The sequence below is a fragment of the Carassius gibelio genome, chromosome B20, assembly GCF_023724105.1.
Source record: "Carassius gibelio isolate Cgi1373 ecotype wild population from Czech Republic chromosome B20, carGib1.2-hapl.c, whole genome shotgun sequence".
In the NCBI taxonomy this organism is placed as follows: Eukaryota; Metazoa; Chordata; class Actinopteri; order Cypriniformes; family Cyprinidae; genus Carassius; species Carassius gibelio.
In genome coordinates, this window is record NC_068415.1 from 1,079,813 (window position 1) to 1,106,145 (window position 26,333).

The 26,333-nt window shown below is 36.9% G+C and overlaps 1 protein-coding gene across 2 annotated transcripts; it reads right to left on the bottom strand.

The window, feature by feature from the left end:
- Nucleotides 1-4,914: 4,914 nt before the first annotated feature.
- ppp2r5cb (protein phosphatase 2, regulatory subunit B', gamma b) lies at nucleotides 4,915-25,885 on the bottom strand. 2 transcript variants are annotated; one of them, XM_052586453.1, is made up of 16 exons: nucleotides 25,632-25,885; nucleotides 24,997-25,056; nucleotides 23,149-23,311; nucleotides 18,725-18,924; nucleotides 17,423-17,533; nucleotides 16,688-16,780; nucleotides 16,159-16,289; nucleotides 15,379-15,438; nucleotides 15,073-15,181; nucleotides 14,012-14,065; nucleotides 9,733-9,903; nucleotides 9,526-9,653; nucleotides 9,166-9,267; nucleotides 8,486-8,558; nucleotides 8,110-8,223; nucleotides 4,915-7,160 (listed from the first exon to the last, which is right to left on the bottom strand). In XM_052586453.1, exons 1-16 carry the CDS (start codon nucleotides 25,656-25,658, stop codon nucleotides 7,026-7,028), a joined length of 1,731 nt encoding a protein of 576 aa, XP_052442413.1. In that variant the 5' UTR covers nucleotides 25,659-25,885; the 3' UTR covers nucleotides 4,915-7,025. The 2 variants fall into 2 exon arrangements, with proteins under 2 accessions (XP_052442413.1, XP_052442414.1); XM_052586454.1 differs by lacking the exons at nucleotides 23,149-23,311; nucleotides 24,997-25,056; nucleotides 25,632-25,885 and adding an exon at nucleotides 20,610-20,811.
- Between the last annotated feature and the right edge of the window lie 448 nt (nucleotides 25,886-26,333).

Consider the following 26,333-nt stretch of genomic DNA (forward strand, 5'->3'; position numbering starts at 1 on the left):
ATAGCTTTTCTTTTTAATTACATTGTTACAGTTTAATTTTAACGCTTCAAATTAAACAATACTAAAATTAGCTGAAATATAATAGTTTACTTTATATTTAGTAAGTCTAATTTTAACAGCAACAAAAAAACTAGACATAAAAAACAGAAAACACTATAAATTGCATTAAAATATTAAAACTAAATTATAAAATTATATATAATGTATTCGTTTTTTATATATATATATAAAATTAATTAATAAAAATGATCTTATTTTTGACATTAATATTCATGTCAAATAAACTAAAAGAAAAACTATACATTTTCTTTATTATAGCTAGATAGATAGATAGATAAAAAACTACAGTGTAATACTGAAGTATATAATGACTCAAATATAATTAAAACCAGAATATAACAAATGCTAAAATACACTGGAGCAAATTATGACAGAATATTATTTTTCTTTATTTTGTGTATTTTATTTTAATGTTTATTTTATGTCTAGTTTAATTTTTTCTATTTTAGTTTTAGTTATTGAATAACAATCCTCATGTTAATCACGTTGTTTTTCTGTTTGTTTGTTTTTGTTTGCAATGGAACATAAATTAAGTCTTTTTTAAGCTCAATTCCATACAGAAACGGTTTATAGTAACCCAACTATTTCTCAACGCTCTAAAAAACACCAAAAACTAAACAAAAACGAACTCAAATCTAATTGTCCATGTACTTCTAATGCACCAATCTGCTTATAATCAATAGCCCATAATGTGCAGATTCTTCTAGTAGCACATGACAGAAAGAGGAGTCATTTTTAAGAAGAAAAAGGTTATAAAAGACAACAAAAGGCATCACTTTGAAACAAGATCTAGGAGATTCAACAGATTTATATTTAATAGCTTTACTGTATGTTAGATCTCCCTTAAAGAATGCTGGGAATGAAATACTGATAAGGAACATGGTATAACTAAGAAACATGAAGTTATGTTGAGCTTGTGCATGTAATCTCTTCAGGTTTCTGTAGTGCTGAGGGAATCTGAAGCGCAGTGTTTTCTCTAAAGTGCTTCTGCTTTGTGTCTTCGATGAACAAACGCTTATCTGAAGAGGTTCCTGTTGCCCTTCGCTCTCACACAAACACATCCTTCAAATACTGACGAAATAAACACAAACGGATCCATTAAAAAGCCGTGTCGATTGCAGTATTAAACAAGTTTTAACATCCACTGCTGTGATATATTTCCTCCACTAGCGTCAATTTTAAATTCCTTGCATTCTTTACATTATCCGAGCAAAACAAAATAACAATAGTGCAGTTAATATATATCCTTAAAATCAAATATCTAAAATAATATTCTGAAGTGTCTGAATTGATTGGTTAATCTGCAAATATTTTATCTTCTTGTTTTTATACAAAAATTATACACTAACAGTCAAAAGTTTGGAATAATTAAAAAATAATATAAAATGAAAGCCGCCACTTCTGCTCTCCAGGACTGCATTAAGCTGATTAAATTTACAGGAAAAATTTGAAATATTATTATGATTTAAATCATCTGTTTTCTGTATGAATCTGTGTTAAAGTGTAATTTATTTCTGTGATGCTCCGCTGTATTTTCAGCATCATTCCTCCAGTCTTCAGTGATCTTCAGAAATCATTCTGATTATGCTAAACTTGGTTATTTTATTTTAAACTGTAATATATTTCACAGCGTGTTTTTCTTGGAGTCTGGAGGGTTCTGGCTCCATCTCGTGTCACTAAAGAGCATCGCCGTGTCTAAAAATTAATAAAAGATCCATTAGTATTTGCAAAATGTGCGACTAAATACTGCATTTCTTTCTCATCGGAGTTCAGAAAATCTGAAATATATAAATAAATGTTAAAGCATCTAAATTATATTAAATAAATAGTATTGAAATAAACATTAATCCTTGTGCTGTGCTGAAAATATTTTATGTTATTCTGTATTTAATATTGCTTGTAAATCTTTCATTATTATCAGAAAATCTTGTTTATTTCTTTTCAGATCTGAATTAATGCACCTCTGTGTTTCAGTGAAAAAGCATTACTTGTAGATTATTTTGGCAAGGATCTTGGACTCGTGTTCTTCTGGGGTTTGTCAATGGGTTGAGGATGCATTTGGTTCCTTCAAGATGGATCTTCCAGTCTAATGCCTTTTTTAAAGTCCTTTTTTTCAGAGTTTCTTGAGGTTGTGTATTCCCCAGTGAAGCACTCCTCTGGCTTTTTCCTCTTTCAGTCTGATGTTATGCATTTCATATGAGTAGAAACCTCTATTTCTCTCTATTTTATCTGATGTTGTTGTTGAACCTTCTTTCAAAGCAGATTAAAAACCATGCATTAAATTAAAACGACAAACTAAATGTACAGTGGACGATATCAGAATAGCTGCATTAAAACTCCTGAAAGAATTATAAAATCAGCATTCACGATGCACTGAAACTCAATCCCAAAACATACATGAAAATAAAAAATAATAACAATGAGAAGTTGTTTTGAGAGACTGATTGAGATTCTGTAGTAATGAAGGACGCTTTCAAAGCAATGCTGGATTTTTAACAGATCTCAGATCAGTTTCATCAATTTATAGACATTTTTAATTGGACATTTGTGTAATTAAGAGGAGGAGTAGTTAATAGTCTCTTACTGGCCTCTATTAATTTTTTATTGCATTTAAAGTATTACACTGTCAATAAAATATTTGTAATGGGTTTTAAAAAGCTGTTGTCATGCATGTTTAAGTTTTTGTTTAATTTACACACTTTTGATGTTTCGTTGTGTTTTGAGTGCTTCAAAACAGTAAATCATTTCACAACGCCAATGGTTCGATTGTTTCAAAGCTTCGAAAAAGGATTTGTTTCTCCCAACACTAATAAACACTTTATATATTAATTGATCAGAATGATATTAGAATGATTTCTGAAGGATCATGTGAGACTGTGCTATCAAACGATTAATCACATTGCAAAATAAAAGTTTTTGTTTACATTATGTATGTGTTCTGTGTATATTTATTATGTATATATAAATACGCACACATACAGTATATATTTATATTATTTATTGTTTTCCTGAAATATATACATGCATGTGTATTTATATGTGCATAATAAACAGTACATATACATATATGTAGTAAACAATAACTTTTACTTTGGATATGATTAATTGCGATTAATCATTTGACAGGACTAATTTTAACACAAAGAAAACAGCTATTTCGTAAATTTGACTGCGTATATTATCAAATAAATGCAACCTTGGTGAGTAAAAGAAACTTTTATCAAATGCATAAGGAAAAAAAATCATAATCTTTATATAGACTTAATATCATATACCATAATAAGGAGATGGTATTTTTAAGCAAGTACCTTTGTAATCAAATATGGCAATTAACCAATACACCGGAGTGATCCAACGTTCGTGAACTTAACATCTCATACAACTTGATGAAATATTTACTTTGTTTACTTGAAAAAAAAAAAACAGCAATGTGTTTATTATTGAAAATGTGAGGAGGACTTTTTAATTGAAGGTTTTAGGTCAAGAAGTTTGGCTGACAGAAATGTTTGTGAATCTCTGGGATGTTAACTGTATGTAACATCACACTTATCTTATGTTATTAGTACTCAAAACTTTAGTAACTCTTAAAAGTCATTAAGATCGTGTACAATCGGCTTCACCGTTACGCGCGCCAAAAAAAAAAAAAAAAAAAAAAAAAACTGAGGTAATCATTCGACGCCATTCAATCCTTCAAATACTCGATTAAGTGTTGTGTCGTTACACTTGAACAGAGATATAGCGACTTCGACTACAACTGTGAATGTAAACTTACTTACCGATTATAACGTGTCTTGAAGTAAAATCACCTCACCTCAGAAAAGCGCGCCATTTCTGCCCAAATCGCGCGCGCTGCCAGAGGGTGCACCTGATCACATTTCCACACAAGATTGACGTTGAAATATGAATAATGTAAAGTAGAAAACAAATAAAAACTTTGTTTCAGCAAATTAATTTTTTAAGATGAAAAAAAAAAAACTAAACAGTCAGCATGCTTCACAAGTTGAGCGATAGGTCCCATCTCTTAAGGGAACAGTTCCTTCAAAAGTAAAATAAATAAATAAAACATAAGACCTACTTTATTCTATGGAGGACAAAGGAGATTTGTTTGCCATTCTCTTTAACTGCATCTTTTTTCAAAACAATGAAAGTGAATGGGACTGAGATCATAACTCCCTTACACTGTTCCTAACATATCAATTAGTTTCCCACATAAGAAAATACATTTTGGGGTGTTCACAGTCCCTTGTCAAAGTAAGGGTCCTTTTTACAATAAAAGTCTTGTAGTCACAAAGCCTCACTGTGACAGTAATGAGGACCAAAAGTACATTTTTTTGTTGAACTATGCCTGTAAGTATGATGGCTTGAAACCACAAGGTGGCGTTAAAGGCCAGCAAAACCAATTTAATATAACCATAGTGGAAACTTCATGGGTCATTATTTCAAGGAAATATTGTGAACATTTCACCCAGTCGTTTGGATTTGACAGCAGTGTTATTTTAATATATTTGTGATAATATTATAGCTTTTATTAATATTTTGAATATGTTGTCTTCATTTTAATTTGAATGTTTTAGTAATTTGTTTTTTTGTCATTATTATTTTGTCATATTACTTATCCATATTTGAAATATTTTTTTATTCTGATCAACAAAAGCCTATGTTAGTAAGCTATTATTATTATTATTATTATTATTATTTGTATTGTTGAAATTTCTCACTAATAATATTCACATTTCCCCCAAAGTTCCCATTCTGTCCTTGAGTATATTCCACTGAAACTACAATTAAATATTTAGTGCTAAAATGTCAGTCACAATCACGCTTTAACACACAAATGCACGACACAGAATACAATTAACACGTTCTTGTAAGATGAAAATATAAAACACGTTTTCTTTATTTCCTGTATATAGACATATACCACTTGAGATTTGGAGAAAAGCACATATGAAGGTTATTTTATGATGGATCTCATCAGACAGCTGAATGCAGAGACAGAAAAGTTCTCAATTACAAATAGTAAAAAAACAAAAACATTAGAAATTAAATCCTAAATGCTTCTAACGCAGTTACAGAAGTCTGTCAAATACCAACTGTCTGCAAGTGGCTAATAACGGTTTTCATCTGTACACGAGAAAATTTGTACAAAATAAGAGATCTACCATTCAATAATAGATGGATCATAACAGTACATAATATGTACAATATCAGATGGAGCCATTTAGTAGGGGGACGCATACTAAAGGACACTTTGCAGTTGTATTTTCTTTCATGAAACGAAACGTAAAGTGAAATTCACCACAATGAAAGCTTCCAGTTGGAAAAAGAACGCAAGTTACGCTATTGACACCGGCGAGAAAAATCATCTTTCATAGACTATATTTTCCGATTTACAGCCGTGAGAGAAAAAACCCAAGAGAAAGGTCAGGAGGGAGAAAACCAACCAATTTAATTATTTGCACATTCAAATCGGACAGACGAGCTTATACGGGCCGAGAATAAAAACCGTACGACCGCAGAGAGAGAACTGCACCGTAGCTCCGACGAGGCCAAACCCAATGGGAGTTCAAACAATGGTTCAGAGGGATTCGTCCCAAACCGTACCCAAGAAAAAACAAACAAGTCAGAGAAAGTCGTTCAAGTTTATCAGGAGAACTTCTCTTTTGTCAGGCTTCTCTGGGTTCCGCATTTCTCGTTAGCCAAACCAGCGAAAACTAATTTTTTCCTCGATCTAAAAAGGCACTCTATGCAAATAAAGGCTTGGTTGAAAACTGGGTAAACAAACCGTTCGGTATTGCCTGTTTAAATGCTTTAACGCTCATTTAAAAACTAGTTCACCACCGTAAGGCCACTCGCCATTGTTTGAACAACCAAAATCTCCCTGGACGAACTTATTGCCAAGTATCTGGACAAAAACAAAAGGGTATTTTGCAAGCGTGATGTGAAATACACACCGAGTCGGTTTCATTTCAGAAACAAGTGAACACAAATCTGAACACGGCTCGCTGCTCTCGGCCTCCGAACAACCTGAGAATCATTCGCTCGCCCGAATAAAAGTGCGGTTCAAGCTCGAACGGATAGTTCACGCAAAAATGTAAATTCTGTCATTGATTACTCATCCTCATGGCGCTCCAAACCCGTAAGACCTTCGGAACACAAATTAAGATATTTCTGATGAAATCCGAGAGCTCTCTGATCCTGCACTGAGAGCAATACAACGGAAATGTTCGCAGTCGCAGACACGTAATCAGGATATCGTTAAAACAGTCCCTGTGACATCAGTGGCTCAACTACAATTCTGCAAAGCTACGAGAATACTTTTTATGCGCAAAGAAAATAATTTATTTAACAATTCTTCTCCCCGAGTTACGTTTCCCCCAGAACTCAATCAGCGTTGTTTACGTTTAGCATTTGCGCATTTCCTCCTGAACGTAAACAATGCTGAATACGTTAATTAAATTTTGGGAAAAGCGCAAACATGTGTTTTGTTACTCTCCGTAATGGCAGAATACATGATTTGGAAGAGAAGAATTGTTAAATAAAGTCATTATTTTTGTTTTCTTCGCGCAGTATTGTCATAGCTTCGTTAACCCCTGATGTTTTACTGATTTCTAAGTTTGTGGGCCTGGGAACATTTCAGTTGCATTGTTGTCAATGCAGGGTTAGAGCGCTCTCGGATTTCATCAGAAATATCTTCATTTGTGTTCTGAAGATGAACGGAGATCTTACGGGTTGGGAAAGTAATTAACAACAGAGTTTTCATTTAGGAGTGAACTATCCCTTTAAGAGAGAGAAACGGACAAACGAAAGCGGAGAAGAGGATGAGTCAGGATCGAGGGGGTCTGGATGTGGGATGGGCTCCAGCGCGGTTGGTTCTGAACAGAACGTGTTCGTGTGTTTGTGGTCCTCCACCGCTGGTCATCTGTGCTGAAGGTGGTGACTGAGACTGGGGCGTCTGTGGTCCTCTAGTGGCCGTCCTGGGCACCAATCATGTCCTCGGCACACCGGTGCGTCTCCAGGGCATTCATGGTGGACGTATCCTGAGGCAGCTCGGACTTGCGTCGCATCAGGGGACGTTCTCTACGCTGGTCTCTGTGGATCTGCGTGGAGAGATGAGATAAAACAGCGTGAAAGTACATCTGCACAGAATATCCAGTGGGAAACAGAGGTGACATATCAAGAAAATCTGACGTTTCCAGGTTTTAAGTGTTATAATAATCAGGTCCCCTATGCATCTACCATCCAACGAAACGTGAAAACGATTAACTCCTTTTTCTGCAAGCGTCTCATAACACGAGCACGTCTGATTTCAATCACTTAGTGATGTCACAAAGTGATCTCACTCATTATAATAATCACAGCCCCTTAATCTAAGTTTCCACCCACATTGATTTCAGCACAATAAACTTGATAACCGGCACCAAAACAGATGTTTTTAGACGGCTTGAGCTGTAATGACGCATCTCTATTCTGGAAAAGGGGGCGGGGAGCAGCAGCTCATTTGCATTTAAAGAGACAGGCACGAGGCTGTTTCTGCTTAAACTCAAAATAGCCATTTTCAAAAGGATATTTTGGTTATTTTGAGATGAAACTTTACAGACACATTCAGGGACACCTGAGACTTGTATAACATTGTAAAAATATTGGCATAATATGTCTTCTTTAAAGGGTTAGTTCAGAATTCATTTTTGGGTGAACTATCCCTTTAACTGTGATATTAGAGAGATGATAAATCGATGCAGAATCGATTTCTGGACTGATTCTGAGATCTTCCGAATGCATGAGATTTCTTGATAGTTTTGTATTTGAATGGTTTCATTTGAGAGTAAATATTTCACTCTCTCTCTCTCTATGTCTGTAAGGCAAGTATACAGATAGTCAGCTATACAGCTTTAATAATATTTTACAATTTAATAATATATTTTATTGTGTTTTTATCAAATAAATGATGCCTTAGTGCACAGAAGAGATTAATATAAAAAAATATATATATAAAATAAAAATCTCATTGACCCCAAACCTTTCTTTAAATGTTAAAGCATCTCTTACCTGAGTGGCTTCTTCTTCTACGGTCTTCTTTAGCATCCTGACATCCTCAATGATCTGGTCTGTCTCCATGTCCATCGGACTGCTGAGGCTGCTGGAGTCGATGTGCATCACAAACTAAAGCAGAAAAAGTCATTATCAAAACCTCTGAAATACTATTGAATACATGCATCCATTTTAAATAAAGACAAATGCACAGTTTCCAATAACTACAGCAGTCAGGCATGTCAATTGTCAAACAATTCAACTTGTTTGTGAAATAAAACTGATAGTGATAGTTGAAATGATCGTGACAATATATTGATCTGAATACATGACTAAAGTGAATGTGCTGGAGAAGACGAGCTCTGAGTAATGCTGCGGTGTCAGAGACGCTCACCTGTGGGTTTGATTTGGCCAGATTCTCAATCTTTATCCATGCCTCCTCACGCTCTTTCCACTTGGCCTTTTCTCTAAAGTTCAGAGAGAAAGAAAGAGTTTATCGAGGACATGACTCAAAATCTGAGTGAGTGTGTGTGTGTGTTAGAGAGTGTGTGTGTGAGTGTGCATGTGATTGAGTGTGTGTGTGCGCTAGAGTGTGTGTGTGTGTGTGAGTGACTGTGTTAGAGAGTGTTTGTGCATGTGAGTATGTGTTAGAGAGAGTGTGTGTGTGTGTGTGTGTGTGTGTGTGTGTGTGTGTGAGAGAGAGAGAGAGAGAGAGTGTGCTCTTGTTTGTGTATCATATCAGGACTCAACTCTGTATAATGACATGGGTATGACACAGGTATTACAAGGAGAGGGTGACTTATGAGGACATAACCCATGTCCCCATTTTTCAAAACACTTATAAATCATACAGAATGAGTTTTTTTGAGAAAGTAAAAATGCACAAAGTTTCCTGTGAGGGTTAGGGTTAGGTGTAGGGTTGGTGAAGGACGATAGAATATACAGTTTCTACAGAATAAAAACCATTACACCTATGGGATGAACACACTTTACACAAAAACAAACGTGTGTGTGTGTGTGTGTGTGAGAGTGAGTGCGTGTGTGTGTGTGTGTGTGTGTGAAAGAGCTTCCTACTTGTTCTTCTCGGCCCTGAACTGCTGTGTGCAGTCGTCAAACAGCTTCTGATTCATCTCCATGAAGAGCTTCAGAGCGTTATAGATCAGCCCATGGATCGTCCTGGAGACAGGAAGAGGAAGTGACATCAGAAACATCAAAAGACTCTTCATCTGAACAGTGTGGATGGACTGAAACGCTTTTAAAGTGAAGGAGCCATACCATTTAGAGACTTATAGATAATAAATAAAATGTTCAAATCTACCGTGTAAAGCACAGGCAGCCAGAATAAGGATTGTACAACTGGAGTGATACGATTTCAATTTCTTTAGATTTTATATATAAATATATCAAAATAAAGGCTTGTAAACAGTGGCTCACTTGTTCCAGTGGGTTTTGGAGTTTCGGTACAGTGAGGGGAACATGATGGGCAGGATCCTGGCAGCGTTATCGCTGATTAAACTCATGATGTACTCGTTATTCCAGTAGTAGAGCGCTCGCTCTGCGACCTGAGGACGACAGGAGTGTGATTACAGTTAGACAGGGACTCCTTCATGAGCTCGAGCTGCTTCTGTGTGTCCAGCAGACCTGGAAGTGTGGACTGGAGACACATTTGGCCAGCTGTCTGAAGAGCGGCTCCATCACTTTAACAAACTCTGACGGCTCGATGACGTCCAGGATCTCTTCCAGCTCGTTCAGAAACATCACTTCCTTCGGACTGTGAGTCTTTGGCCAGTATTTGAGAAGAGCCATCACCACCTGAAACCAACAAAACACTCCTCACACACTACACCAGCGGCCAACAGCTCGGCATAATTACCATTTTAAGCCTCTTCTGCTAACCAAAGCTGCATTTATTTGCTTTTTAAAAAACTGAAACAGCTGTTTTCTATGTGAATGTGTTAAAATAATTTATTTCTGTGATGCACAGCTGTATTTTCAGCATCATTACTCCAGTCTTCAGTGTAACATGATCTGCAGAAATCATTTTAATATGCTGATTTACTGCTCAAGAAATATTTCTGATTATTATCAATGTTGAACACAGTTTATATTTTTGTGGTGCTGTGATGCATTTTATTTTTCTGGATTCAAAAATGAATAGAAAGTTCAAAAGAACAGCATTTATTCGAAATAGAAATCTGTTGTCACATTATAAATGACTTCACTGTCACTTTTCATCAATTTAATGCTTCAATAAAAATAAAAAAAAATAAAAATTCACAATAAAAAAGTTAAATGGTGCAAGTCTAAAACTCATGCATAGATCAAAATAATAGTAATAAAAATAATAACTAAAAAAAATTTTGTCATGCAAATTAACTTTTAAGTGTCAGCCTAAAGCTCAATATATAGTGAATATAGTTATAGTTACTAGTAACTTCTCACAAATAGTAATTGAGTTACTGAGTTAAATTCTTACATTTAATCAGTCAATTAGAATAACTAAATTTATCCTAGAGTTACAAATGCATGAATAATATCTTGGTATTTTAAACATGAAACATTGTATACTGATATTTACAATTATTTGAAAAATGAAATGATGCTTCACATGTGAAATGAAAACCGTGTAAGTGTAAGAACACTGCTAGGACGCATCGCCAAAAATAAGCATATGCCTTTTCAGCAGGAATAACAGAAAATAAGCATATTCTGATAAAGAACAGAAGAGAAAACAGCTTTGTGAGAGCAGAGAGCAGAGAGAGTGAGAGCAGAGAGAGAGAGAGCACAGAGAGTGAGCAGAGAGAGCACAGAGAGTGAGAGCAGAGAGAGAGAGAGCACAGAGAGTGAGCAGAGAGAGCACAGAGAGTGAGAGCAGAGAGAGAGCACAGAGAGTGAGAGCAGAGAGTGAGCAGCAGAGAGAGCACAGAGAGAGAGAGCACAGAGAGTGAGAGCACAGAGAGTGAGCAGAGAGAGCACAGAGAGTGAGAGCAGAGAGAGAGCACAGAGAGAGAGAGCACAGAGAGTGAGCAGAGAGAGCACAGAGAGTGAGAGCAGAGAGAGAGCACAGAGAGTGAGAGCAGAGAGTGAGCAGCAGAGAGAGCACAGAGAGAGAGAGCACAGAGAGTGAGAGCACAGAGAGTGAGCAGAGAGAGCACAGAGAGTGAGAGCAGAGAGAGAGCACAGAGAGAGAGAGCACAGAGAGTGAGCAGAGAGAGCACAGAGAGTGAGAGCAGAGAGAGAGCACAGAGAGTGAGAGCAGAGAGTGAGCAGCAGAGAGAGCACAGAGAGAGAGAGCACAGAGAGTGAGAGCAGAGAGAGAGCACAGAGAGTGAGAGCAGAGAGTGAGCAGCAGAGACAGCACAGAGAGTGAGAGCAGAGAGAGCACAGAGTGAGAGCAGAGAGAGAGAGAACACAGAGAGTGAGCAGCAGAGAGAGCACAGAGAGTGAGAGAGCAGAGAGAGTGAGAGCAGAGAGAGAGAGAGCACAGAGAGAGAGCACAGAGAGAGAGAGCAGAGAGAGAGAGAGCACAGAGAGTGAGAGCAGAGAGAGTGAGAGCAGAGAGTGAGCAGCAGAGAGAGCACAGAGAGTGAGCAGAGAGAGCACAGAGAGTGAGAGCAGAGAGAGTACAGAGAGTGAGAGCAGAGAGAGAGAGAACACAGAGAGTGAGCAGCAGAGAGAGCACCGAGAGTGAGCAGAGAGAGCACAGAGAGTGAGAGCAGAGAGAGCAGAGAGAGTGAGAGCAGAGAGAGAGAGAGCACAGAGAGTGAGCAGAGAGAGCACAGAGAGTGAGAGCAGAGAGAGAGCACAGAGAGTGAGAGCAGAGAGTGAGCAGAGAGAGTGAGAGCAGAGAGAGAGAGCACAGAGAGTGAGCAGAGAGAGCACAGAGAGTGAGAGCAGAGAGAGAGCACAGAGAGTGAGAGCAGAGAGTGAGCAGCAGAGAGAGCACAGAGAGTGAGAGCAGAGAGAGAGCACAGAGAGTGAGAGCAGAGAGTGAGCAGCAGAGAGAGCACAGAGAGTGAGAGCAGAGAGAGCACAGAGAGTGAGAGCAGAGAGAGCACAGAGAGTGAGAGCAGAGAGAGCAGAGTGAGAGCAGAGAGAGAGAGAACACAGAGTGAGCAGCAGAGAGAGCACAGAGAGTGAGCAGAGAGAGCACAGAGAGTGAGAGCAGAGAGAGCAGAGAGAGTGAGAGCAGAGAGAGAGAGAGCACAGAGAGAGAGAGCAGAGAGAGAGAGAGAGCACAGAGAGTGAGAGCAGAGAGAGTGAGAGCAGAGAGTGAGCAGCAGAGAGAGCACAGAGAGTGAGCAGAGAGAGCACAGAAAGTGAGAGCAGAGAGAGAGAGCACAGAGAGTGAGCAGCAGAGAGAGCACAGAGAGTGAGAGCAGAGAGAGCACAGAGAGTGAGAGCAGAGAGAGAGAGAGAGAGCACAGAGAGTGAGAGCAGAGAGTGAGCAGCAGAGAGAGCACAGAGAGTGAGAGCAGAGAGTGAGAGCAGAGAGAGTGAGCAGCAGAGAGAGTACAGAGAGTGAGAGCAGAGAGAGCGAGAGCAGAGAGAGCACAGAGTGAGCAGCAGAGAGAGCACAGAGAGTGAGAGCAGAGAGAGTACAGAGAGTGAGCAGAGAGAGCACAGAGAGTGAGAGCAGAGAGAGAGAGAGCAGAGAGTGAGCAGCAGAGAGAGCACAGAGAGTGAGAGCAGAGAGAGCAGAAAGAGTGAGGAGCAGAGAGTGAGAGCAGAGAGAGTGAGCAGCAGAGAGAGTACAGAGAGTGAGAGCAGAGAGAGAGCGAGAGCAGAGAGAGCACAGAGTGAGCAGCAGAGAGAGCACAGAGAGTGAGAGCAGAGAGAGAGAGAGCAGAGAGAGAGCAGAGAGTGAGCAGCAGAGAGAGCAGAAAGAGTGAGGAGCAGAGAGTGAGAGCAGAGAGAGTGAGAGCAGAAAGAGTGAGCAGCAGAGAGAGTACAGAGAGTGAGAGCAGAGAGAGAGCGAGAGCAGAGAGAGCACAGAGAGTGAGCAGCAGAGAGAGCACAGAGAGTGAGAGCACAGAGAGCACAGAGAGTGAGAGCAGAGAGAGCACAGAGAGTGAGAGCAGAGAGAGCACAGAGAGTGAGAGCAGAGAGAGAGAGCACAGAGAGTGAGAGCAGAGAGAGCACAGAGAGTGAGCAGAGAGAGCACAGAGAGTGAGCAGCAGAGAGCAGAGAGTGAGAGCAGAAAGAGTGAGGAGCAGAGAGTGAGAGCAGAGAGTGAGAGCAGAGAGAGAGCGAGAGCAGAGAGAGCACAGAGTGAGCAGCAGAGAGAGCACAGAGAGTGAGAGCAGAGAGAGCACAGAGAGAGAGAGAGCACAGAGAGTGAGAGCAGAGAGAGCACAGAGAGAGAGAGAGCACAGAGAGTGAGAGCAGAAAGAGTGAGGAGCAGAGAGTGAGAGCAGAAAGAGTGAGAGCAGAGAGAGGAAAGAGAGTGAGAGCAGAGAGAGCAGAGAGTGAGAGCAGAGAGAGGAAAGAGAGTGAGAGCAGAGAGAGCACAGAGAGTGAGAGCAGAGAGAGCAGAGAGAGTGAGAGCAGAGAGAGTACAGAGAGTGAGAGCAGAGAGAGCACAGAGAGTGAGAGCAGAGAGAGCAGAGAGAGTGAGAGCAGAGAGAGCAGAGAGTGAGAGCAGAGAGAGCAGAGAGTGAGAGCAGAGAGAGCAGAGAGAGTGAGAGCAGAGAGAGTAAGAGCAGAGAGAGCAGAGAGAGTAAGAGCAGAGAGAGCAGAGAGAGTGAGAGCAGAGAGAGCAGAGAGAGTGAGAGCAGAGAGAGTACAGAGAGTGAGAGCAGAGAGAGAGAGAGCAGAGAGAGCAGAGAGAGTGAGAGCAGAGAGAGCACAGAGAGTGAGAGCAGAGAGAGCACAGAGATTGGGCAGCAGAGAGTGAGCAGCAGGTGGCGCTGAGACGCACCGGTTCTGTGAGTGTGCTGTCCTTCTCCAGAAACTGAACCACACAGTATGCCAACTGAAGGACCAGAAACAACAACATCAGCCAATCATTCACAATGCACAAAAACACAATGTCATTAATATAATGCATATGCACGTTAAATTTTTGATCTAGTTAGATTTTCCTGAAGGAGAATCTAATATGGAAAGAATATGGAATATACATGTAAAAAAGTTTTCTATACATTATTTATATATTTAAATAAGTGTCTTTATTTACATTTACTTTCTATAGTTAAACTGTTTTAATTATATGAATGATTACAAAATTTATAATATAAAATAAACTCATACCATGTATAACATATGTACATTATGAATATATATATTCATATACACACATATTAAGAATTTTGCTGAATGTTAATTCTGCATTCAAATGAATCTTAATCAAACTGCAGAAGTGTTATTTTGATTAGGTAAAACAAATGGCAGCTTACTAGCGCAATAAAGTACAATAAAAACAATAAAAACCATGACTTTTTAAAATAATAATAAAAAAAAAACGGAGATAGTTTTTGCTTAAAACTCTTCAAATATACACACACACACACACACACACACACACACACACACACAGATATATATATATATATAGATAGATAGATAATAAAAAAATATTAATGTGGAAGGGAGTAGATTTCGTCAACAATTACTTGAAAAACAAAATATTTGTACTTTAATTCTGCACAAATAACTTTATGATCTCATAAAGCAAAATTTTCATTCAGAAAAATGGTAATTACAAAATACAAGAGTAAAACATCTGCATTTATTACAATGATGAGCATTTTAGAGAATAAAAAATGTAAGAAATCATCAAATAAATAATGTCCTATGTTAAAAGATTTACTCTTAATTATCTGAAAAAGGGAGTGTGTGTGTATTATACATACATATATATTATATATATATTATATATGCTTAATTAGAATGAAACAAACATGGTGTAATAAGTTACAAAGAAAAATGACGTTTTCAACAAACTGTGACACATGAATGGATATAAACTCCAGGTCGTACCTGTGGGTGATAAACACTGAGGGACTTGACTTTATGCAAAGGTAACAACACTTTTAAAAGGAAGATTTTGTGCTCTTCTTTCAGCGGTAAGGCGAAGCCGTTAATGATGCTGGAGGACAAGAGAAAAACAGAGAATAATTACAAAAACTTGATGAATGAGGCTTCAAACACAGCAGAACAGAGACAGCAGATCATGAACTATGAAAGACACCAATATCATTACTAAACATTATTATAATGCCAATTCATTAAGCAAATTGGATTTGAGAGCAGAGATAGATTTTATAAACAAAAAATGTTTCATACCTTCCTAATATTTCCAGAAGTTCAGCTATTCCGTTATGATGCTCTGTTTCATAGATGAAGCTGTAGAGAGATAAAACATATATTGTGTATCAATTTATATATTGCAGATATTATATATCAATCAATAAAATCATAATATAACATCAATTGATCCAGAGCTCCCAGAAATCTAAACTGATTGAGGGCTGTGGGCCAAAGATAAATGTTATATTAAAATGAATTACATTTAAAAAATAATTCAACATTTAAACAACTTTTTTTGTTTTATTTTTATTAAATTCTTTTTCAAATGCAAAAAAAACCAAATGTTATATTAAAATGAAGAAAATTAAAAAATAATAATAATTTGACATTTAAACAACTGAAATTAGAAATGTATTTAAAAAATTTAATTGCAAAAAAAATAAATTTTTAAAGAAAAATCTAAATTATAAATGAAGATGCTTCAAGGGAACTTAGTTTTTTTTATTTTCCAAATCAAATAAAAGGTTATCGGGGGTCAACTTCGGCAGATATTATATGCATTTTTACTCAGAAATGTCATGTTATGAAATTAGTGTGAGGCGATTTTTTTTAAGTTAATTTAATAAAGAACAAGTCACTAGAATCATATTGTATTTACATTTTTAAGTTGACTAGTTAAAAATCTAAAAAAAAATAAAAAATAAAAAAAAAGTCAAATGTTCAGTAAAAAAAAAACAACAACAAAAAAAAAAACTTTATTGCCCTGTACGAGAGTTGAATGCATTGAAAGTCCTGGGTCATATTTTGCAGTCTCACCTATAGAAAATGTTATTAATCTGTTTCCGGATGTACGCTCGGAGACCCAGGAACTTCCCGTAGATGCGGTGGAGGGTCGTCTTCAGGAAGTCACGCTCGCGAGGATCTTCACTGTCAAACAGGTCCAAGAGCTGCGATCAAATCAGATCAGACATGCCTTAAAACGGCTGATCGGACATCAACTGATCCATTTTCTAATGCAAAACTCTCTGGTAATCATGCAAATCATGCAAAAGTGACTTGATGACCCACACAAAACATCTGTTTTCAGAGGACATTAATATTATTGGGATTAAAAAATTAAGGGTATAATAAAGAATTTGTGTATAGCACACATTAATGTATTAAAATAAAGCATGAAAACATACACATTTATTAAATATATTAAATAAAACAGCATCTGGAGTCCTACCTATGCATTTTGCCATTTTAATGTTAACGATTAACCGATTTTAATAATTTCTTCAATGTCAAGTGATTGTTAAAAACAGACAACCAAACGAATCAGCCTGAACACATTTCAACACACCTGCATCACAAACTTCTGGTCGATGTATTTCTTGGCTATGTTTGGTTGAAAGTCTGGTGACTCTAAAAACCGCAGGAAAAATTCATAAACGAGCTGTGGAAAGAAAAATATGTATTTGAAGGATGCATTTATAAGTCGTTTAGTGGGAAATTATATTGTATACAGATAAGTGCACACATTATTCTCATCTACAGGATGATTTTTACTGTATTGCAATGAAACAATATTGTAATAAAATGAATTTGTTAACAAGAAAAAGACTGTATAACAAATAATAGCGTTATATACACATATTATATATACACCATTCAAACGCTTGGGACTGGTGCGTCTGAAAGAAGTCTTTTCTGCTCACCAAAACTGCATTTATTTGATTCAAAGTACAGTAAAAATTTTGAAATATTATTATAATCTAAATCATCTGTTTTCTGTGTGAATCTGTGTTAAAGTGTAATTTATTTCTGTGATGCTCCGCTGTATTTTCAGCATCATTCCTCCAGTCTTCAGTGTCACATGATCTTCAGAAATCATTTGCTGCTCAAGAAACAATATTTTTGTGGAAACTGTGATGCATTTTTATTTTCCAGGAATCACAGATGAATAGAAAGTTCAAAAGAGCAGCGTTTATTTGAAATAGAAATCTTCTGTAACATAATAAATGTCCTCACTGTCACTTTTCATCAATTTAATGCAGCCTTGATGAATAAAAGTATTAATTTCATAATAAAAGTCCACCTGCAGGTGAGGCCAGGCCGCTTCTAGCGTGGGTTCATCCTCCTCGGGGTCAAACTCTGCTCCGGTTGGGTTGGATGATGGAGGTAACGTCCTAAACATGTTGACTGCAAACTGAAACAAACCCCATAAGATGAAAAACGTGTGTATAGATGCATATCTGGTTACTGAGAACACACTAAAGGAGAACGTTTTGATCAATGAACCGTGCATTCAGCTCGATGATTAATAAAACATGGCAGAACATGCACAAATTAATCAGAAGAGGCGGTTTTAATCCTCCCGATCGCAGCACTTTGAAGTTCTTGCCTTTAATCATCAAAGCGTGTGTGTGTGTGTGTGTGTGTGTGTGTCAGGAAATGTGCTCGAGAACATATTATCATGCTTATTTCGTAAGTCCATTTGCACTTGGATAGGCCTCGGCTTCACATCAGCTGTGGGCTCTAATAAATATCAAAGCGGTGTAATAACTGCAGCTGGCAGAAGCACGAGGTCAAGCGCAGGTCAATCGACGCTCTGCTGCTCAACGCAAAGCTGTCGCCCAAAAACTGGACTTTAAAAGGACGGCGAAGCTCACAGATCTGCCGAACGCTCAACACAACCGTGTACGGCTGAGCGACGCACTATCAGCGGTTTATATATTCATATCCACTTCAGTATCAGTGTCTCATCAATGGAAGTGAATGGGTGCCGTCAGAATGAGAGTCTGATAAAAACATCCCAATAATCCACAGCACTCCAGTCCATCAGTGAACATCTGGAGAAGACAAAACCTGAAACACATCCAGCATTAAGATGATTTTATCTGTGCAGATTTCTCTCCTGATTCAGACCAGAACACTTTTTCACTGGAGGAAGTGTTATTCTGGATTATAGACTCTATGTGTTTGAGTTAAAATCATCTTAATGCTGGATGTGTTTCAGGTTTTGTCTTCTCCAGATGTTCACTGATGGACTGGAGTGCTGTGGATTATTGGGATGTTTTTATCAGACTCTCATTCTGACGGCACCCATTCACTTCCATTGATGAGACACTGATGCAGTGCTACATTTCTACAAATGAAGTTCTAAGCAATGCATATTACTAACCAAACATTAAGTTCTGATATATTTACTGTTGGAAACTTACTAAATATCTTGATGGAACATGATCTTTACTTAATATCCTAATGATTTTTGTCATAAAAGAGAAATGTATCATTGTGACTCGTACTGTGTATTTCTACAGATATCCCCCAGAGACTGAAGACTCATGTTTTCTGCTCCGAGACACAGATATATACAGTGTTTGTGTGTTTCTCTCACCATGTGCACCACCTCGGGGTAGATGGGCTCGGTGATGACGTTCCTGTTGTGGGTGATGTACTCCACCATCTCGCTGAGCGCCGCACGTTTCACCTCTTTCCATTTCAGGTCACTCAAGGGGTCAGAGATGAAGTCGAAGAGGACACAGCACTGACGCAGCTTCTGCACGAATAACTTCTCCTGCTCGGCCGGAGGAACATCTACACACACGTTAAGAGTGTGTTAAGAGTGTTTCATCCAGTCAAAGCTCTTTCGGTGTAACTGTATGAATGCTGCTTCTGTCAGATCTGGTCTGATTGTGATCAAGTAAAAATCATATTTGAACTAAAACTGATTTGTTTTCCTTTCACATCATCACTGTATCAGACTATAAACGAGTCAAATATAACACTCCACAAACGCATAGTTTTGAGATCTTGTAATATTTTGTGTAAAAGCAATGTCAGGCTTCACAGGGTTAAAGCGACGCTGCAGCTGCAGGGTTTTTCCTGGACTGACGTCAGAGGAACAGTATATTTTGGGCTTCTCGAAACGTTTCGATCACATGGTTTCCTTTAAAGCTGCACATGAGCGCTGTGTTACTTCAGCACAGACACTGACGGAGGAGTAGGTGTCTCTCTTCGCTGTCGTCTGTGATGCATCAATGCCTCTTCTTCAGCTGTATTATCATCAGAGTCTTCAGCTGCGATCAGGACTTGAGCGCGTTTTCTTCACTAAAGGTCACGCCTGTGAGAAACCGGCCTCACGCTTCCCTTTCTGCACATGGGAGTGGTGATTGTGGTTAACATGTGAGAACAGCAGTGCAATGACATTTGAAGCGCAGACGTCAGCGTCAACAACTAATGCATGAGCAGAACTGATCTCGATCTGCAGTGCAATACAGAGAGCATTCACACACCAGCACTTCACATACTGCATGCAAATATTCTGTGTGCATTCATTAATGCATCCCATAATGCAATGCAATCTTGTTTTTCCAGAGGCATGTTTATCTGAGATAATTATAGGATTCCACTTATTGCATTAAATGTGAATGCATCATGTGAGTCTAAAGATGCTTTTAAAGTTAATTCAGATAACACTAGACTGTGTGCAGAATATAATATATGCGCCAATATGCATTGATAAATGTTTTTAGATGTCTATTATCACACTACATGCAAGTGGCATCCACTTATCTAATAAATTAAGAGGTTATTTTATTTATTCATGCTTTTTTTATGAAAACTTTTTGCAATCTGATTGAACGAGTAAAAATAAGGGCTGAAAATACACTATTGTATAATTCGGAATAATTTAGATTTCTGAAGTTTAATGCAAGTCAAGGGAAATCATAGGGATATTTAATAACGTTTACAGTATGCATGCAGGAATAGTTCAAGGAGTATGTTAGTTAAGATTAGCAAACTGAAACAAAACGCATATTAAAAAAACAAATCATTTACGCATGAAGAATCATCTGAACGTGAAGCGAAGGAAACTCAAAGCCATCAGGATGCAGTTTCTCTGCGGCTTGAGCTCACATGCATTTACATGCACTCTTCCTGAAGCCGTGACCTCACTTCCCTTGACTGTTTGGGGGGATGGGAGGCTAGTTAAACAGACCCCCCCTTCTCAACCAGTGCACTGTAAACAGAGTTTTCCCCTTCCACGCTGCGCTTCAGATGCATGTAAGATGCATGGGTTATTACAGCCAAAAATGTTGCATAAATGTGTACAGATGCAGTCTAGGAGTCAGCTCGCTGTTAATGTAAACAAAGACGTCTCCAGCGTCTCCCAAACGGAGCAAATTCTTCTGCTTTCATAACGGTGGCCACTAATCATGGCATAGCAGCCTCCCTCGTCTCTCCCTGCCCACACAGACACAATAAGACAAACGTCTCACCTCTAAAGTGCATCAGGGCCACCGGCTGAAAGGGCCCGTTGGCGCTCGGAGCATCCAGAACCATCCTGGCCTCCTCTCTAGAGCATGTCAACATCTACGGCTCGGATCAGGCGCGAGACGGCTAGGACGAGCTGTTAGCCTCCATTTTAGCACAAACACTCTCAGCAGAAAATGAAGCTCCGCTGCTGGAGGGAAGCAGCTAGTTAGTGATGTCAGCCGTCGAAGGGAGGCCACCGATTGGCTGGAGGAGATCACGTGATCTCAAGCAACAGAGGGCTGGCTGGGGAGGCTGCTGATTGGCTGGCGGGGGCAGGGGAGGGCGGGAGCTGTAGGTTTGATTGACGCATGCAGTGTGTGTGTGATTGGTCAGCTTACAACGGGAAGAAAAGTGTGAGCTGAGAATGCAAGCAGAAGACATCGGCTGGACTTCTCCTGGTGTTTCAGTGATTGAATTAGATTTGATTCCAGTGAATTCATCAATCTAATCACTTATTCTTACATTTTAAAAAACATTAGTGACTAATGAAATGTATTTTAGTTTTTTTTCTTTAAATTCTGTCATCTTCATTTTCATATTAAACTTTAATTATAAAAATTAATTTAATTACATTCAGAGATTTTTAATGCTTTTTTTAATTAAAAAATATTTTTTAATAATTACATTTTAATTAGTTAATCAATAGAAGTTAAAATTTCAAAAAAAGTAACAATTTCTTACAATAAAAAGTACCCTTTGAAATATGTTACTTTTTATCAAATTGTGTTTTTCTTTTTTTTTTTGATGACTGAGTTTAATTTTAATCATCAAACAGGATGCCTACTCAAAATTAACAATTTAATGCTTTATTAAAATGTGTACAATAACAGTGCCATAAAACGCTTTTTATTTTATTTCATCCGAATTCTCAGTTTTACACTATTCATTTTCTAGACTCAAGTTTTTAATGGCAGAAATGTTTTATTTATTTTTTCTTTAAAAAATGATGCCTAATCATTTAAATAATAAAAACTAACACTTTTTGAAAAATTGCATTCTGTGTTTTATGATTTAATCCAAATTTAGTATTAAAAACGGAAGTAATCAACTAACTGCATGCAACTTAAGTCATCTTTTAAAATGTAACCGAGCTAAATTTGAACGATTCCTCTTTTTAGGCAGAGGAAGTGTTGTACAACACATTCCCGTGTTCTTGTCATCACAAAAATCATCGGGCCCTGAATCCTACAGCACAAGATTCCCAAACTATTAATGCTTTGTTTATGACTTATCACACCACACAGAACAAAAAAACCCAGCAAGTAGCAACCACTCACAACACTCTGTAGAGCCGGCACCCATTCACAAAAGCCCAGCATCACTCGGACAGATGCATCATGTTTAAAAAAACAAAATACTGCACAAAAAAAAAGAAAGAAAAAAAACTCAGAAGCATTCATGACTCAAACCAATATAAAATGCACATATTATATATTAACGGAAAGAAAAAAATTTCTTATAGGCTATTATATTATATATTACTGGTATACTGTTGGCAGTGAAAATGTAAACTTAGGAAGAAATCTGTCTCTCTTACATCTTAATCAATAACATGCATTAATGAAATATGATTACATAACGCTCTCGTTCCGAGTAACAGTTTGACACGTGAGGATCGTTAATGGTCTTTAATTAGCTCAGATGTGAGAAAATAAAGATCTAAAGAGGAAGATCAAGTAATATATGAAATGATGACACACACCGCAAACGAGGAAGTGAAAGCAGCTTCATACTTTCACTGATATGAGCTCAACAGCATCAGCATCGGCTCTTTTCTCTCTCGCTCCCAGTAAACACACAGCTAAACTCTGACTGACGCTCAAAGCTTCATCAAGCACACAGAGCATTAACTCATTTATCCAATTTCTCAGGATGTTCTATATTCATTAGATGTTTTAGATAAAAAGTCTAAAGCTAAATAAAGAAATATCAATGTATATATGTATATGAAAATGTGCATGCTGTTGCAGAATAGAAAATATTAACATAAACAGCTTATATATATATAAATGAGCATAAGATTAGATATTGCTCGTCAAGGTTGTATTTATCTGATTATAAATATAGAAAAAAACAGTAATATTTTAAAACATTATCGCAATTCAAATAACATGTTATTAAACTTTAGAATTAATAAATGAGTTACTATTTTGTGTAAAAGCAATGTCAGGCTTCACAGGGTTAAAGCGACGCTGCAGCTGCAGGGTTTTTCCTGGACTGACGTCAGAGGAACAGTATATTTTGGGCTTCGGTATATTTTAAAACATTATCGCAATTCAAATAACATGTTATTAAACTTTAGAATTCATTCCTTAAATTGTCATCAGCCGTTACTCTTAATCTTATTTAACACAGTAAGTCGAATGTAATTATTACTCCGCTTCTGAAACGAGTTTTCTCGTCTGCTGATGTGATCATGTCCGTGTGGGCGGGGCTTAGTAACACTGACCAATAATATGGCAGAGCACTTTTGACCAGCCAATCAGAGGAGGTGCGTGTCACCTTTGAGCGCGGGCAGCTTCTGCAGCTCTCGGTTGTTGCTCAGACTGAATCGAGACGAGCTCGGACGCTTCTCCTTCTTCAGCGGAGCCTGAGATCCGGACGCTTTGCCCTTCAGCAGCTGTGTGACGGGCGGCACGCTGTTAGAGCCCTTCTTATTCGAGCCCTGAGGGAGAGAAACACCGAACATCCTCATCTCTCCAACACCATTTGTATCATGCTTATTCACTTTTGCTGAATGAACAGAGGAATAAACAGAACATTTATATCAGCGGGTCACATCTGTAACTAACAAGCTCCAAACATATCCTTACAGCACAGATGCAACGTTCAGACAGAGCTTATATCCCATTTTTTTATAGCAACAATTTACAATAGAGATTTTTAAATACAAACAAGTTTTGAAACATTTAAATGCAATTTTTTTTTGTAACAATGTCCAATAAAGTTGCACGTCATAAACACATTTGTCTTATGTTTTTGTCTCATGTTTTTAAAGTAGCAATTTACAAGAATTTCTTTATATTTTTAAACGTGTTTAGCTTAATTGTGTACTGCAATGTTATTGTTTTTTATGGTAACGATTTAAACTAAAGGTTTACAGTTTTAGACACATCTTTATGTTTTTGAACAGTTTTAACAAATTTTTTATGTTTTACTAACAATTTACAAAAAGTTTGCCAAATTGTAAACTCTTTTTTTTTACGATTTACAATAGTTTTTAAAACACTATTTAAATATTTTTCCTTTTTTTTTTTTGGTAACGTTTTAAAAACTAATGCTGTCAACCGATTAATCGCATCTAAAATAAAAGTTTATGTTTAATCTGTGTACATGTATGATGTATAAAGACATACATGGATCAAAGACGTTTAGATGTCCGCATCAAAAGAAATATACAAAAGTGATTCTGTGTCCATAGAAAGCACATTAAATGTAAGTAAAATGTCTACTTTTAAGGTTTCAAATAAGTTTTTAGACAATAAAATGTCAAAATTTGGTTGAAATAATGTTACATTGTCATTCAGTGTAACACAATATTTATGCAAAAACTCAAACAACGTGTTTATTCTGACGTGTACATATTAAAATATCTAAAAGAATAATGGAGCATACTAAATGTTATTGTGTTTTAAATTAGTAAAAAATTCTTACTGACAAATGGGCAAAACCTAAGATAGTGGCAAATGTTAAAAATGTACAACTACAACTCATTAGTGTTTGGGGTGGAAGTAATTCGTCTTTTAAGATTGTTACACTGAATGACATTTTACTGGGTGTCTTCTGTAAATCAGGAGAATATGTATGATATTTATTTTTTGCTCAGAAAAAACAAAAACAAAATTGCAATTAAATAAAACAGAAAACTTTTTACATTTTTTTTTTGGGGGGGGGGTACTACAACAGTTTAAAAGTTTAAAGCAGTATTACACTTTTTTTTATGATTAAACACTTTTTCGTCTTTGACCCACATACAGTTTATACTTTGAAAACATGTACATTTATAGATTTATATTGATATAACTTATATTATATATAAATATATTTAATATATAAATATTGCATATTTTTCATAAATATATACATGTGTGTGTGTGTGTGTGTGTGTATTTATATAGATACATAATAAATAAATATACACGGTACACACATGAATATGCAAGACTCGATGCATAAAATGATCTTTAATCTGTGGCCAAACTGAACATAATCTGAATTAAAATAGGTTCTCCACATGATCAGAACGAGCCACATTTTATCTTTTGCATTGCAGATAACAGATAATTATATAAAATAAAAGGCAATAAATGCATAAATAAATACATAAAATAGCGCATTTTACAAAATTACCTCATGCTCAGAGTTCTCCTGTCCTCCCGTTTTACTCACTTTTGCAGATTTTGGTGAATCCTAAAAAAAAAAAAACAATAAACAACATAAAACTCTGTCCTCACATTTTCCCCTCAAAAAATGTTTTAATTATCGGCTAATAAAAACAGACCATCTGACTGACAGCTAGCATTAGCAATCCGGCTTAAGTATTTCACGTCCAAATCTGGACTCCAACACCAAATATAATAAAAGACATGCGATTCATTTTCAAAGAAGAGCATTTTGGACATTTCAGCGCGAATTTAGATGAAATGGATATTTCTATAATCGAGAAACAATCCGTTTTACTCCGCTAACATGCTAAAATTAGCTTCGCCGCGACACTGAACGCCCACTAAACAAACTGTACGAAAATACACATGTAAAGTGTCCTAAAGTGCTCTGTTTCGCCTCCAGGGATGTAAATCGTGTAAAGTTTATAACCCAGAGTGTAACTCGTTGTGATAAAAGGAGAGTTTATGATGGGCAGAGCTAGAGTTAGCATACATGCTAATGTCTCGAGCTGAGATCCGAGGCTAACGTTTAATAAATCCGCATTTTAAGCACTTTTATAGGGTTTCTTCATCATTCAAACACCGCAGGTTGTGTCTCACCTTGTCTTTCTTGGTTTTATTCGGCATGGCACTCACACGCGTGTGTTTCCAGCCTGCAGACAATCAATGGAGCCGCTGTCAGTGTGTGTGTGTGTGTGTGTGTGCGCGCGAGATTCTATCTGCTGAAGTTACACACTGCGCTCAGTTCAGTGCATGTGTTTTATTATTTTTACACTGAGGAGAACATTAATAACTCAGTGTTGGCATTCAGTAATGTGTAAACATAATATTATTTATCTTTATGGACTCGTGATCTCTCAAGCGTTTGAAATGTAAATTGTATTTTGTGTTGTTTTGCTGCCACCTGCTGGACACTCTCTGTATCTACAGATAATAATAGCTTTGCACGTTATGTATACGTTTTATTTTTATGTATTTTTAGTAACCATTTACAATAAGTTTGTACGATTTTAAAACTATTTTTTTTTTTTTTGCTTTTGTTTATTTAGTGACAATGTATAAAATACGACTGTAAACATTTTTTTAAACACATTTAAACTTAGTTATATTCACTAGATTTGAAACATTTTATTTTTTTAATTTCCAGGTTTATATATATATATATATATATATATATATATATATATAGAATTAAGAACATTTGTAAACTTGTTTTTTTTTTTTTTTAAAGTTACAATTTATAGTAAGACTTAACATTTGTGTTTTAAGCATTTTTATTTTATTTACAGTAAGGTTATTTAG

Bases quoted from the DNA above. Each gene is read 5' to 3' on its own strand.
- ppp2r5cb (XM_052586453.1), bottom strand. From the start codon at position 25,658: ATGCCGAATAAAACCAAGAAAGACAAG. The intron at 9,904-14,011 runs GTGCGTCTCAGC...TGTTGGTTTCAG, and splicing joins ACAGCACACTCACAGAACCG to GTGGTGATGGCTCTTCTCAA. The intron at 9,654-9,732 runs GTCTGCTGGACA...TGTCGTCCTCAG, and splicing joins TCTCCAGTCCACACTTCCAG to GTCGCAGAGCGAGCGCTCTA.